Source organism: Oncorhynchus gorbuscha, linkage group LG10, assembly GCF_021184085.1.
Source record: "Oncorhynchus gorbuscha isolate QuinsamMale2020 ecotype Even-year linkage group LG10, OgorEven_v1.0, whole genome shotgun sequence".
Taxonomy (NCBI): Eukaryota; Metazoa; Chordata; class Actinopteri; order Salmoniformes; family Salmonidae; genus Oncorhynchus; species Oncorhynchus gorbuscha.
In genome coordinates, this window is record NC_060182.1 from 7,904,192 (window position 1) to 7,919,601 (window position 15,410).

Sequence of the window (15,410 nt, forward strand, 5' to 3'; positions counted from 1 at the left end):
GGGAAACTACATTTCTCAGTTGGATCTCGAGATTAAAAATGGTAAAAACCTAAGAAAAAGCAGATTATTCAGTTAATGTAATAATATATAATATATGCCATTTAGCAGACGCTTTTATCCAAAGCAACTTACAGTCATGTGTGCATACATTCTACGTATGGGTGGTCTCGGGGATCGAACCCACTACCCTGGCGTTACAAGTGCCATGCACTACCAAATGAGCTACAGAAGGATCACTAATGTAAGTAATTAACCTACCATGAGGGGTGGGAGGTGGGCAGCGTGATATCAGTAAACATTTTGAGTCACAAGCTATTTCTTCTTAATTTCGGTCATCTGTAGATGCCATGTCATTCATTTAACCCATATCTCTTCTATTGTCCCTGGTTGCCTACGAAGTTTCACCTTGGGATAATAAAGATGGGTTTAAACTTGATTCTAGGCTATGAAACATACTGTATATTTGAAATATATAATTTGAAAAAAGACTGAAATCTTTAATTCTTTGTGTGTTTTATTATTTGTATTAGTGCATGTGAATGACCTGTAATTTTAGCTCTTGGCATTTTAAAGCAGATTACCTGAGTAAAAAAACAAAGAACATTTTAACGTTGAAATAAGTTGCCTATCATAGCGCACATAGTGGAACAAAAGCAGAACTGATCAATAAGACAGGAACAGATATAACTCCCTATCTGTTTGACAGGAGAAAATACAGAACAAGAGAGCTTTTGATTGGAGGCAACTCTAAACGCTAATTACACAAGTAAACACTTCCATGTGCTCTCTCTGTCATCCACAGGCTTTCATCCCTCTCTTCACACATAAAGAACAAGCGCACCATCCCTTGTTCCCAATCAAGTCGGTAGCTGTCGGAGATGCTGAAGAAAAGGCAAGAGTGTTTTACGTTGAATTGATGAGGCTTGAGTCGGAAGAAAACAAGTGTTTTCAAGTCGAACGAAGATGATTTGGTGGTGACACAATCTATGCGTGCAGAAAAAGCTTCCTAGCTGTTTCTGTCTGGTTGAATATCCACCACAGAGACACATTATGGAAAGAGAAGAATAGAGAAACACATAACATAGGCTACAGCATAAAAGCCCTTGATAATAAATGTTTCCTCATTGCATACATGTACGACGTATACACAACAGATTTCCATAAAAAGTAAAGAGTAGGCATCTTCATTTAAAATCTTAGTGCAAGTAACAGTAGCTAAAAGTATCAATAATGATAATACACATCACAATAACGTCTCCTCTTACAACATTCTCACAGCCATCTCTACCACAAAACAGAGCAGAAATATAAAAATGACCATCCTCTTCTTCCATACCAACACATTCTTCCCTTTTCTCTAAATCTGATATTTTATCCTTGAACAAACCTGAAGGCAAAATACTGTACACACCAAAACTCCCACAATAAATCTACATTTCACCACAGTCACAGAGCACATTCAGTACTAACATCCTAGGTGACTCAGGTGTAGGATTCAGTCCTGTGCTGTAGGAGTTATGGGTGAGGGGTCAGTTGACCCAGGCGTAGGGGTAGAAGCCATTCTTCTCCCACAGTTGGCAGCGCTCAGCAGAGTAATCATGGACCACAGAGAGGGTATGGTTCAGGAGAGCAGTGGCTGCTGGGTACTCTGGCCACTGCTCCGGCATCTTACCTGCAATAGAGGAGGAGAGAGGGATGGAACAAACGGAAGAAGAGATGAGGGATGGAGAGAACAGAAAGAGAGGAGAGGGATAGAGATATGAGGAAAAGAGATGGGGGATGGAGAGAACAGAAGGAGAGGGATAGAGATATGAGGAAAAGAGATGAGGGACAGAGAGAACAGAAAGAGAGGAGAGGGATAGAGAGAACAGAAAGAGAGATGAGGGATAGAGAGAACAGAAAGAGAGATGAGGGATAGAGAGAACAGAAAGAGATGAGGGATAGAGAGAACAGAAAGAGAGATGAGGGATAGAGAGAACAGAAAGAGAGATGAGGGATAGAGAGAACAGAAAGAGAGATGAGGGATAGAGAGAACAGAAAGAGAGGAGAGGGATAGAGAGAACAGAAAGAGAGAAGAGGGATAGAGAGAACAGAAAGAGAGGATAGGGATAGAGAGAACAGAAAGAGAGGAGAGGGATAGAGAGAACAGAAAGAGAGATGAGGGATAGAGAGAACAGAAAGAGAGATGAGGGATAGAGAGAACAGAAAGAGAGATGAGGGATAGAGAGAACAGAAAGAGAGGAGAGGGATAGAGAGAACAGAAAGATCGGAGGGATAGAGAGAACAGAAAGAGAGATGAGGGATAGAGAGAACAGAAAGAGAGATGAGGGATAGAGAGAACAGAAAGAGAGGAGAGGGATAGAGAGAACAGAAAGAGAGGAGAGGGATAGAGAGAACAGAAAGAGAGGAGAGGGATAGAGAGAACAGAAAAAGAGGAGAGGGATAGAGATATGAGGAAAAGAGATGAGGGATGGAGAAAACAGAAGAAAGGAGGAGAGGGATAGAGAGATGAGGAAAGGTATGTGGTAAATGTCTAATTCCAATGGTCTGAGCTGAATGAACACTGAGTTCAACCAATCTAGGAGAGGTGTTTGTGTTCCAGCCCCTGCCCCTCTCACCCTCCTTAGCGAAGTGGACGAGGTGCTCTGTGAGGAGCTTCTGGAAAGCAGTGTCCTGGGCGGAGAGCGGTCCCCCCAACAGCTTCTCTAGACCCCCAAAGAAGGTGAAAGAGTCCAGGCCGTGGAAAGAGAACCGGCTGGGGAACGACCACAGACCCTCCGAGGAGTTGACGGCACGAGATGGAGTGTGTGTCACCACGTACCGATACACAGGACTGTGGAGGGCCGCTGAGAACACACACAGACACACATAAAACAAAACACACAAAACAAACACACGCACACACACAAGCAGTTCAAAACGCTATCCTATCACTACTGTTCACTAACAGATGAGTGATTACATCAGTGAAGGGTGGACAGGAGGCATTTCCAAAGCATTCTAATTGGTGTCTTCTCTGAACAACTACCTGTCTCTCTTTAGTGCCCATTCTAATTGGTGTCTTCTCTGAACAACTACCTGTCTCTCTTTAGTGCCCATTCTAATTGGTGTCTTCTCTGAACAACTACCTGTCTCTCTTTAGTGCCCATTCTAATTGGTGTCTTCTCTGAACAACTACCTGTCTCTCTTTAGTGCCCATTCTAATTGGTGTCTTCTCTGAACAACTACCTGTCTCTCTTTAGTGCCCATTCTAATTGGTGTCTTCTCTGAACAACTACCTGTCTCTCTTTAGTGCCCATTCTAATTGGTGTCTTCTCTGAACAACTACCTGTCTCTCTTTAGTGCCCATTCTAATTGGTGTCTTCTCTGAACAACTAGCTGTCTCTCTAAAGAGACCATTCAACAACAACAAAAATGCTGTCCATTATCATAGAGTGAATGCTAACCCATTGGCTCAGGTGAATCTCCTGGCTGTCAGCGTAGCCTACCTGCAGCCCTCTTGGCCAGGTCGTTGTTTGGGCAGGTGACCCTCATGTCCGACACCATCGTGGTGTAGGCCCTCTCTGGGCAGCGGTCAGGAGTGGGGCACAGGGCCGAGCTTGGGTACAGATCCAACGCCTCCTTAGGAAGACCCTCGCTGAAGGGGCTCAGTTTATCTGTGTGGGACACAGATGAGAGGCTTTGGGAAAAGGGCAATATGGTAGCAGGAATAAACTGTAAACGGCGGCAGGGTTGAAAATATGAGAGAGAGGCGGGTAATGGAGAAAAGAGTTGATGCTGGATTTCCTGGGTTTCAGTGGCCACAAGTGATGAGGGAGAAAAGGCCCAGTTTAGCAGGAGCTACTTTCCCACAGCCATAAACTTCCTCAACAGCTCAATAGACTACTGTTTTATGTTCGGTCTTAGTATTCTGTTCGGTCTTAGTCTATCTGTTAATGTCTGGGTTTTTTGTGTGTGTTTTTTAATTATTCTCTCACAGGTCTACGATGTTTCATAATGTGGAGAATAATTTCCTCCTTGGAGAAAAATCTAATCAAATCTAAATGAGGCATTTTACAGATGGATCGATATTGACCCCGAGGTTACCGTATTCTCACCTGTTACAAACCACCCGTAGTCTCCCCATGTCCACATGGAGATATTCTCATACGGTGGGCTAAAGCGCACACACAAACGCACACGCACACACACACAAACGCACACACACATGCACACACGCACGCACACACACATACGATTATAAAGTGAATTATCTATTTCTAGGACAGCTTCTGTAGATAATACTTTTTTACCAGACCACGCATAATACTTACAAAAAGTCAGTCTCCTGCTCAGTGGTCCCTATGAGGAACGGAACATCGTTGAAGACTCCTCCTTTCTCCCACATCTCAAAGGGAGGAGCTGGGAGGACATGCCTGTCCACCACTGCTACGGGCCCCACAAAGCTGTCCTTAGTGGGCAGGTCCATCAGATCATGTGCCCCCCACGACGGGTACTCCTTCCATGGGATGGCCTAGAGCGGAGTGGAGAGAGATAAAGAGAGAGAGACCCACATGAAGCCCGTTTCTCCCTTAAGGCAGATTTGACAGTTTACGTTGTCGTACTGTCTGTACCCGTAGTATCAGTGTGGTGGAGAGCTTCCGGAGGCAGGCCAGGTCATTGCAGCCAGTCTTGTTCAGGAATAGCAGGTTGTCTGCCTCTGCCTTCTCCAGTGATGCGTTATGCACATAGGAGCCGCTCATATCCACCGCCGCACGAAACAGACCCTTTGCCAGCGGAGACATCATCAGAGTCCACACCGACGTCCCACCTGTGTGTGTGTGTGTGTGTGTGGAAGGGTGATGGGAAGAGAGTAGACAATGAGGGTTAGGGTTAAACATTCTAAAGCAGTTAAGGAAGCTGTGTTCATTCCTTCAGCCAACTATACTGCTACAAGCACATGCTAACATAAAGTAGCATATTTTGTTTTCATCCTTTTAAATGTTCGGTAAAAATGGTTGTATTATAACAAAAAAGAAAAAGGTGCACACTAACTAAATGTTCATTCATACTTCATTGACAGTACACTCATGTAGCCCATAGAGGCTTATAATAGCTGGTATTTATTACCTGAGCTTTGACCAAATATGGTGACTTTACTGGGGTCTCCTCCAAACACCTTGATGTTCCTCTGGACCCACTGCAGAGCAGCTATCTGGTCCATGAAGCCATAGTTTCCTGGGTGGGGGGAAAGCAATTAGAGATTAAAATCACGTCGAAATACCGCTTTGATGTGGCCTCGTTTTCCTATGTCCTAGTTCCTATTTTCAGAAGCTCCATCTAGCCTAGTGTACCTAAAGGTTCCTGGTGTCAAAACCCTGAACCCTTTCAGATCAGAAGGGAAATAGGAGGTATTCAGATATCTTTCTGTTCTCGCCGATGACTTTGCGTGAATGTGAGTTGAAAACAATGTCTTTATGTGATTTTATGGGTCGTTCCATATCAAGCTGTGTGTGTGTGTGTGTGTGTGTGTGTGTGTGTGTGTGTGTGTGTGTGTGTGTGTGTGTGTGTGTGTGTGTGTGTGTGTGTGTGTGTGTGTGTGTGTGTGTGTGTGTGTGTGTGTGTGTGTGTGTGTGTGTGTGTGTGTGTGTGTGTGTGTGTGTGTGTGTGTGTGTGTGTGTGTGTGTGTGTGTGTGTGTGTGTGTGTGTGTGTGTGTGTGTGTGTGTGTGTGTGTGTGTGTGTGTGTGTGTGTGTGTGTGTGTGTGTGTGTGTGTGTGTGTGTGTGTGTGTGTGTGTGTGTGTGTGTGTGTGTGTGTCCCCTTCTGTAGCTCAGTTGGTAGAGCATGGCGCTTGTAACGCCAGGGTAGTGGGTTTGATCCCCGGGACCACCCATACGTAGAATGTATGCACACGTGACTGTAAGTCGCTTTGGATAAAAGTGTCTGCTAAATGGCATATGTATTAAAGCATAAATGGTTTAGTGACCATGAGAAAGAAAAATATTAACTATTTATCAAGCAGACAAATACAGTGCTTTGGGAAAGTATTCAGACGCCTTCACTTGTTCCCCATTTAATTACATTACAGACTTATTCTAAAATGGATTAAATCCATCTTTACCTCTTCAGTCTACAGGCATAATGACAAAGCGAAAACAGGTTTTTAGAATTTTTAGAACATTTATTATAAATAAAAACATAAATACCTTATTTTCATAAGTATTCAGACCTTTAGCTATGAGAGTCGAAATTAAGCTCAGGTGCATCCTGTTTCCATTGATCATTTTTATTTTTTTATTTTTTATTTCACCTTTATTTAACCAGGTAGGCTTGTTGAGAACAAGTTCTCATTTGCAACTGCGACCTGGCCAAGATAAAGCGTAGCAATTCGACACATACAACAACACAGAGTTACACATGGAATAAACAAAACATACAGTCAATAATACAGAAGAACAAAAGAAAACAAAAGGTCTATATACAGTGAGTGCAAATGAGGTAAGTTAAGAAAACAAATAGGCCATGGTGGCGAAGTAATTACAATATAGCAATTAAACACTGGAATGATAGATGTGCAGAAGATTAATATGCAAGTAGAGATACTGGGGTGCAAAGGAGCAAGATAAATAAATAAATACCAGTATGGGGATGAGGTATGGGCTGTTTACAGATGGGCTATGTACAGGTGCAGTGATCTGTAAGCTGCTCTGACAGCTGGTGCTTAAAGCTAGTGAGGGAGATGTGAGTCTCCAGCTTCAGAGATGTTTGCAATTCGTTCCGAGTGGAGGACAGAGGAGCCTCTTAAAGAAGAAGTTACAGGTCTGTGAGAGCCAGAAATCTTACTTGTTTGTAGGTGACCAAATACTTATTTTCCACCATAATTTGCAAACAAATTCATTACAAATCCTACAATGTGATTTTCTGGATTTTTTTTCTCATTTTGTCTGTCATAGTTCAAGTGTACCTATGATGAAAATTACAGGTCTCTCTCATCTTTTTAAGTGGGAGAACTTGCACAATTGATGGCTGACTAAATACTTTTTTGCCCCACTGTATTACATAAAGATGCAGTAGATGATACAGGGTACAGTATATACATATACATATGAGATGAGTAATGTAGGGTATGTAAACATTATATTAAGTAGCATTGTTTAAAGTGGCTAGTGATATATTTTACATCAATTTCCATCAATCCCCATTATTAAAGTGGCTGGAGTTGAGTCAGTGTGTTGGCAGCAGCCACTCAATGTTAGTGGTGGCTGTTTAACAGTCTGATGGCCTTGAGATAGAAGCTGCTTTTCAGCCTCTCGGTCCCTGCTTTGATGCACCTGTACTGACCTCGCCTTCTGGATGATAGCAGGGATGATAGCAGGGTGAACAGGCAGTGGCTTGGGTGGTTGTTGTCCTCAATGATCTTTATGGCATTATTGTGACATCGGGTGGTGTAGTTGTCCTGGAGGGCAGGTAGTTTGCCCCCGGTGACGCGTTGTGCAGACCTCACTACCCTCTGGAGAGCCTTACGGTTGTGGGCAGAGCAGTTTCCGTACCAGGCGGTGATACAGCCCGACAGGATGCTCTCGATTGTGCTTCTGTAGAAGTTTGTGAGTGCTTTTGGTGACAAGCCAAATTTCTTCAGCCTCTTCAGCACTGCTGTGCCTTCTTCACGACGCTGTCTGTGTGGGTGGACCAATTCAGTTTGTCCGTGATGTGTACGCCGAGGAACTTAAAACTTACTACCCTCTCCACTACTGTCCCATCAATGTGGATAGGGGGGTGCTCCCTCTGCTGTTTCCTGAAGTCTACAATCATGAAGCATGTGTGAACAGCAGACTGGGATAAGGATTGATTGAATGTCCGTCAACACACCAGCTGGGGATGCCGTCTGGGCCTGCAACCTTGCAAGGGTTAACACGTTTAAATGTTTTACTCACGTCGGCTGCAGTGAAGGAGAGTCCGCAGGTTTTGGTTGCGGGCCGTGTCAGTGGCACTGTATTGTCCTCAAAGCGGGCAAAAAAAGTTATTTATTCTGCCAGGGAGCAAGACATCCTGGTCCGTGACGGGGCTGGTTTTCTTTTTGTAATCTGTGATTGACTGTAGACCCTGCCACATAATTTGGCTTTCGTAGACCTTAGAAAGACAGGGTAGGATAGATATAGGTCTGTAGCAGTTTGGGTCTAGAGTGTCACCCCCTTTGAAGAGGGGGATGACCGCGGTAGCTTTCCAATCTTTGGGAATCTCAGACGACACGAAAGAGAGGTTGAACAGGCTAGTAATAGGGGTTGCAACAATTTCGGCAGATATTTTTCAGTAAGAGAGGGTCCAGATTGTCTATCCCGGCTGATTTGTAGGGGTCCAGATTTTGCAGATCTTTCAGAACATCAGCTATCTGGATTTGGGTAAAGGAGAAATGGTGGGGGCTTTGGCGGGTTGCTGTGGAGGGTGCTGGGCAGTTGACCGGGGTAGGGGTAGCCAAGTGGAAAGCATGGCCAGCCGTAGAGAAAGGCTTATTGAAATTCTCAATTATAGTGGATTTATCGGTGGTGACAGTGTTTCCTAGCCTCAGTGCAGTGGGCAGCTGGGATGAGGTGCTCTTATTCTCCATGGACTTTACAGTGTCCCAGAACCTTTTGAGTTAGTACTACAGGATGCAAATTTCTGTTTGAAAAAGCTGCCTTAGCTTTTCTAACTGCCTGTGTATATTTGTTCCTAACTTCCCTGAAAAGTTGCATATCACGGGGGCTATTCGATGCCAATGCAGAATGCCACAGGATGTTTTTGTGCTGGTTAAGGGCAGACAGGTCTGGAGTGAACCAAGGACTATATCTATTCCTAGTTCTACATTTTTTGAGAGGGGCATGCTTATTTAAGATGGTGAGGAAGGCACTTTTAAAGAATAGCCAGGCATCATCTACCGACGGGATGAGGTCAATGTCATTCCAGGATACCACGGCCAGGTCGATTAGAAAGGCCTGCTCGCAGAAGTGTTTTAGGGAGCGTTTGACAGTGATGAGGGGTGGTCGTTTGACCGCAGACCCATTAGGGATGCAGGCAATGAGGCAGTGATCGATGAGATCTTGATTGAAAACAGCACAGGTGTATTTCGAGGGCGAGTTAGTTAGGATGACATCTATGAGGGTGCCCGTGTTTACGGATTTGGGGTTGAACCTGGTAGGTTCATTGATAATTTGTTTGAGATTGAGGGCATCAAGCTTAGTTTGTAGGATGGCCGGGGTGTTAAGCATGTCCCAGTTTAGGTCACCTAGTAGCACAAGCTCAGAAGATAGATGGGGGGCAATCAATTCACATATGGGATTGAGGGCACAGCTGGGGGCAGAGGGAGGTCTATAGCAAGCGGCAACAGTGAGAGACTTGTTTCTGGAAAGGTGCATTTTTAGAAGTAGAAGCTCAAATTGTTTGGGCGACAGACTTAGATAGTAATACAGAACTCTGCAGGCTATCTCTGCAGTAGATTGCAACACCACCCCCTTTGGCAGTCCTATCTTGGCGGAAAATGTTATAGGTAGGAATGGAAATGTCAAGGTTTTTGGTGGTTTTCCTAAGCCAGGATTCAGACACGGCTAAGCCATCTGGGTTGGCAGAGTGTGCTAAAGCAGTGAGTAAAACAAACTTAGGGAGTAGGCTTCTAATGTTAACATGCATGAAACCAAGGCTTTTACGTTTACAGAAGTCAACAAATGAGAGCACCTGTGCGGTGGGAGTGGAGCTAGGCACTGCAGGCCCTGGATTAACCTCCACATCACCAGAGGAACAGAGGAGAAGTAGGATAAGGGTACGGCTAATCGCTATACGAACTGGCCGTCTAGCACGTTCAGAACAGAGAGTAAAAGGAGCAGGTTTCTGGGCACGATAGCATAGATTCAAGGCATAGTGTACAGAGGTAGGATGTGAGTACATTGGAGGAAAACCTAGGCATTGAGTAATGAAGAGAGAGATATAGTCTCTAGAGATGTTTAAACCAGGTGATGTCATCGCATATGTAGGAGGTGGAACAACATGATTGGTTAAGGCATATTGAGCAGGGCTAGAGGCTCTACAGTGAAATAAGACAGTAATCACTAACCAGGACAGGACAATATTAGAGAGAGGCATGCGTAGCCAAGTGAACATATGGGTCCAGTAAGTGGTTGGGCTGGCTGGGGACATAGCAATTCAGACAGTTAGCAGGCCGATGCTAACAAGCTAGCAGCTAGTAGACAGAGTTAGCAAGCAAGCAGTTAGCATGGGCTAGCAGTTACAGACGGGGCCGGAAACTAGCAGGTAGTATCATCCTTGAGATGTTTCTACAACTTGATTGGAGTCCACCTGTGGTAAATTCAATTGATTGGACATGATATGGAAAGGCACACAACTGTCTATATAAGGTCCCACAGTTGACAACTGTCTATATAAGGTCCCACAGTTGACAACTGTCTATATAAGGTCCCACAGTGAATGTCAGAGCGAAAAACAAGCCATGAGGTCGAAGGAATTGTCCGTAGAGCTATGAGACAGGATTGTGTCGAGGCACAGATCTGGGGAAGAGTACCAAAAAATGTCTGCAACAATGATGGTCCCCAAGAACAGTGGCCTCCATCATCCTTAAATGGAAGAAGTTTGGAACCACCAAGACTCTTCCTAGCGCTGGCCGTCGGCCAAACTGAGCAATCGGGGGAGAAGGGCCTTGGTCAGGGAGGTGACCAAGAACCCAATGGTCACTCTAACAGAGCTCCTCTATGGAGATGGGAGAACTATCCAGAAAGACAACCATCTCTGCAGCACTCCACCAATCAGGCCTTTATGGTAGAGTGGCCAGACAGAAGCCACTCCTCATTAAAAGGAACATGACAGCTCATTTGGATTTTGCCGAAAAGGACTCTCACACGATAAGAAACAAGATTCTCTGGTCTGATGAAACCAAGATTAAACTCTTTGGCCTGAATGCCTAGCGTCATGTCTGGAGGAAACCAGACACCGTTCATCACCTGGTCAATATCATCCCTACAGTGAAGCATTGTGGTGGCAGCATCATGCTGTGTGGATGTTTTTCAGCGTCAGGATCAAGGGAAAGATGAATGGAGAAAAGTACAGAGATCCTCGATGAAAACCTGCTCCAGAGAGCTAAGGACCTCAGACTGGGGTGAAGGTTCACCTTCCAACAGGACAATCAACCTAAGCACACAGCCAAGACAATGCAGGAGTGGCTTTGGGTCTGAATGTCTCTGAATGTTCTTGAGTGGCCCAGCCAGAGCCTGATTGAATATCTCTGGAGAGACCTGAAAATAGCTGCGATGCTCCCCATCCAACCTGACAGAGCTTAAGAGGACCTGCAGAAAAAAATGGGAGAAACTCCCCAAATACAGGTGTGCCAAGCTTGTAACGTCATACCCAAGAAGACTCGGCTGTAATCGCTTCAAAAAAAGTACTGAGTAAAGGGTCTTGAATCCTCATGTAAATGTGATATTTCACAGAAATGTAAAAAAATATATATGTTTTTCCTTTGTCATTATGGGGTATTGTGTGTAGATCGATGGAAAATAAAACAATTTAATCCATTTTAGAAGGCTGTAACGTAACAAAATGTAGAAAAAGTCCAGGGGTCTGAATACTTTTCGAATGCACTGTATATCACCTCCAGCTATCCAAATCACATTAAAGCTCATTAAATAGATATACACAATTTTAAACAACGTCACTGAGAGAACAAACATAAACATCATTAATATTGCATCACTCTGTTGGTGTTAGAAATAGCTTGTTAAAATATTAAAATCTTCCTATTATCATATCTTAAATACAACATGATCTATGTTGTGTGAAACTGCTTGAGACTTCAAGACCTCGTTTGGCAATACTGTAAAAACTTTAATGTGCCAACTGCTAGAGACTGACCAGAGGTATTGGTGGGGGAGCCCTCCCTCAGTAGCTCCAGGGCCAGGAACCCAAATGCGTTGAGCCTGTAGTTAAAGCTGACATAGACCATCCCTGTCTGGGCTGCTAGCTCCTCTGTGGGCGAGTAGCCCTCCTCTCCTCCACTAAGCATGTGAAGGTAGCCCCCATGGATCCAGACCATGACGGGTAGGGCAGCGTCGGGGCTCAGGGTGGGGGTCCACACGTTCAGGAAGAGGCAGCTCTCCTGGCCAATCACCTTCCCCGTGTCTGAGAGCGGCTGCACCTGGGGACACTTGCTGCGGAAGCGGGTGGCATCCCCCACACCGTTCCCACACCAGGGTTTGGCTGGAGGGGCCCAGCGACGTTCCCCAATGGGGGGAGCAGCGTACGGGAGGCCCTTGAACGAGTAGGCCCCATTTCTCTGCAATGATAAAGACGAACAATAGTATTTCATTAACTATGAGTGTTCACTGGAGGTAATTCCGTATAAGCCCACATGGTCAAGGCACATGTCACTGAAACATTCCACTCCTCAATCCTTTACCATCTTCTATTACAGGGTTCCCCAACAGACGGTGATCTTGTTTATTTACATTTTATTGTTGGACATAAAAGACTGTAAAAAAATACAAGCAAATCAGCTTCAATCGATTTAAATTTTGGAAATCTGTTTCAAAGTATTCCCATACATAATAGATATACACTCAGTGGACAGATTATTAGGTACACCCATCTTGGGTCAGACCCCCCTTTTCCTCCAGAACAGCCTGAATTCTTCGGGGCGTGGGTTATACAAGGTGTCGGAAATGTTTGTTCGTCAATTGGTATCAAGGGACATAACATGTGCCAGGAAAACATTCCCCACATCAATACACCACCGCCACCCGCCTGTACCGTTGACACCAGGCAGGATGGGGCCATGGACTCACGCTGCTCACACCAAATCCTGACTCTGCCATCATTATGACGCAACAGGAATCCGGGATTCGTTGGACCAGGCAATGTTTTTCCATTCCTTCATTGTCCAGTGTCTCCCCCCCCTGGAGACACTTCTTCTTGCTTTTAGCTGGTAGGAGTGGAACACAGTGTGGCTGTCTTCCACAATAGCCCAACCGTGACAGGAACTGACGAGTTGTGCGTTCCGAGATGCCGTTCTGCTCCGTTATTTGCCTGTTTGTGGCCCCGCTTGTTATCTTGTCATTCTCCTTTGACCTCTCATGAACGTGCTGTTTTCCCCACAGGACTGCGGCAGACTGTTTTTTTGTTTGTCGCACTATTCTCGGTAAACCCTAGACACTCTCATGGGTGAAAAGCACAGTCGGACGGCCGTTTCTGAGATACTGGAACCGGCGCGCCTGGCACCGACGATCACATCACGGGGTGAACGGGGCGGTGTACCTAATAAACTGGCCACTGAGTGTATGTGATCGTATTCAACTGTAAGCAAGGTTTGAAATAATTATGTTTTAGTCAAATATTATATCCGTTTGGGCTTCTTGCGGTCGATTTGCAGTTTACAAATGATTTGTAATTATGTTCCAGCCCCGTGACCACCCGCTGAATAAAAAAAATAAACGGCCTGCGACTGAATCTAATTGATGATCCCTGTTCTATTAGGTCTCGATGCTCTTTACATTGTAGGCATATGGGGGAGAAACCATACAGTACAATTGGTTAAACATGTTTAATATGGCTGAACATAGTTTTTTTTGTGTAAAGCTGAACACTGTTTCTACTCTTTCCACCAACAATGTGCAGACATCAACCCACCTGTCTCCCCTGGAACTCTCCACAGTCAGTAGTGACCTGGGCTGAGCCAGGGGGCAGAGTCTGGGCCACGAAGGCCAGGTACCCAGCCAAGGTGAGCAGGGATAGCACCCCCAGGCAGACGAGGAAGATGCAACGTCTGGACAGGACCAGGAATGGGCTGACGTAATGTCTGCGACGCACATACTGCACCTCCTCCTCTCCTTCCTCTTGTACCAGATAACGATACTCTGTCCCCTCAGGGACCTCAAACACGTCCTCATTCATCTTGGCTCTATGAGGGAAGCACACAGGGGAGATCAGCGCAGAGCAGGGATTTGCACAGTAGATTAGGCCAATAAAGCAGTTTTAGGACAACGTGCAGGATTAGGGTAAATTTAAATTCAGTTTTATTGAACCTTTCTCCAGGTTAGTCTCACTGAGATACAATCTATTTTTCAAGAAAGACCTCTCTTCATGGGACAAATATTGGAGTAACTCATGAAGTGGAGAATTTGCCATTCATTTGAATTTACACGCCATCCCACACGAACCCCTAGCCCCCATAAACTAATATGGCTAGCCCCCTACCAAAACACTCTTGTTCATGGCCTCTTGTCATCTGAGAGTTTCCAAGCTACACAATAATAACGCTATCACTAGTGTACTTGAAAAGTAGCAGACGGTTTATTATAATGTGTTTGGTACGGGTTAATAGGTAGCATAGTAAATTGATGATCAATAATCTATAACTGTATGGCTAATTGATATGTCAAAGACAATGTAAATTAGATGAAGAATAGTATTGAGAACAATCAAGTGTAAGGTTCATCCACAATAGTTAAGACTTCAGGTGACGCCTATGTGAGCGAATTTCCTTATTGCATTGTTAGAGGATCGAGCGCGCAGTTAAATGCAGCAACGCTGGTTTCCCACGTCCTGTGAAACAATGTTGCAATCGTTCATGGGCACACACAAAGAAGGAAAATCTAAAATCACCTCATTACAAAATTGCGTTATTTATTTAAAGATGATAGGAGTTTCATGCATGGCAATGATGATAAACAATATTATTACTCACACTAAGGCAGGATTTCTAACTGCTTTTAAAGGCTCATTTGACTTGTCTCAGGAATGCCTACCGTTAAACAAAACAATGTAAACAAACTTCATAAACATTCACTTCCATTGTAGTCTAGAAAAACACGACAAGTCTAAAATACCGTTTATAGAAATGTTGCCATAACGTAGGCAATGATAACTTACAATATTCAATCCAGTTGTTCAAAAACAACTTTTGACGCAGCTACTGTGTGTGATCCCTCAACTAAAAATGGCTGCTGGGTAACAACTTGTTTTTTCTTCATATTTAAAGGGGCAGCTTACATTATAAGGGGATGTCTATAGCACATTTATGACTTCATAAATGAAACACATTCAGAGTTTTTAAAAAGTGCACAATTGTCATACTTGTGTAAAAGTAAACCTTAATAGAAAACGACTAAAGGAAAGTACAAAAAAAAGTAAAGTACAGATACTCCGCCAAAAATACTTAAATAGTACTTTTACTATTTATATATCTAAGAAAGTCAGTTAAGAACTAATTATTATTTGCTGTATAAATGAAGTTGATTTGATTTTAAACTGGGTAATGAGCTGAACGCATACTATGACTGACAGTCCATACTGTATATTTTGCATTGCATCGACCAAACTTTTTCAATCAATTTCTGCTTATGCATGATCATATTTTTGGAGTACCCACACGGTCCCCACATGCTTTCCCAAGTGTG

General features: G+C 44.2%; 1 protein-coding gene across 2 annotated transcripts; it reads right to left on the reverse strand.

Annotated features, from left to right (window-relative positions):
• Positions 1-496: 496 nt before the first annotated feature.
• Positions 497-14,980, reverse strand: si:ch211-71n6.4 (para-nitrobenzyl esterase). Of its 2 annotated transcripts, XM_046364822.1 has the most exons (11): positions 14,884-14,952; positions 14,699-14,755; positions 13,642-13,912; positions 11,872-12,292; positions 5,110-5,217; positions 4,614-4,810; positions 4,314-4,513; positions 4,098-4,156; positions 3,489-3,656; positions 2,619-2,846; positions 497-1,672 (listed from the first exon to the last, which is right to left on the reverse strand). In XM_046364822.1, the coding sequence occupies exons 3-11, from the start codon at positions 13,903-13,905 to the stop codon at positions 1,530-1,532; spliced, it is 1,788 nt and encodes a 595-aa protein (XP_046220778.1). In that variant the 5' UTR covers positions 13,906-13,912; positions 14,699-14,755; positions 14,884-14,952; the 3' UTR covers positions 497-1,529. The 2 variants fall into 2 exon arrangements, with proteins under 2 accessions (XP_046220778.1, XP_046220777.1); XM_046364821.1 differs by lacking the exon at positions 14,699-14,755 and having other exon boundaries at positions 14,884-14,980.
• Positions 14,981-15,410: the final 430 nt, after the last annotated feature.

What these genes read in the sequence shown, in the direction of transcription:
- si:ch211-71n6.4 (XM_046364821.1), bottom strand. Translation starts at nt 13,905, where the DNA reads ATGAATGAGGACGTGTTTGAGGTCCCTGAGGGGACAGAGTATCGTTAT. An exon ending in CATATTTGGTCAAAGCTCAG is followed by an intron (nt 4,811 to 5,109) that starts GTAATAAATACC and finishes ACACACACACAG; the next exon opens with GTGGGACGTCGGTGTGGACT. An exon ending in CCACCACACTGATACTACGG is followed by an intron (nt 4,514 to 4,613) that starts GTACAGACAGTA and finishes ACTCCGCTCTAG; the next exon opens with GCCATCCCATGGAAGGAGTA.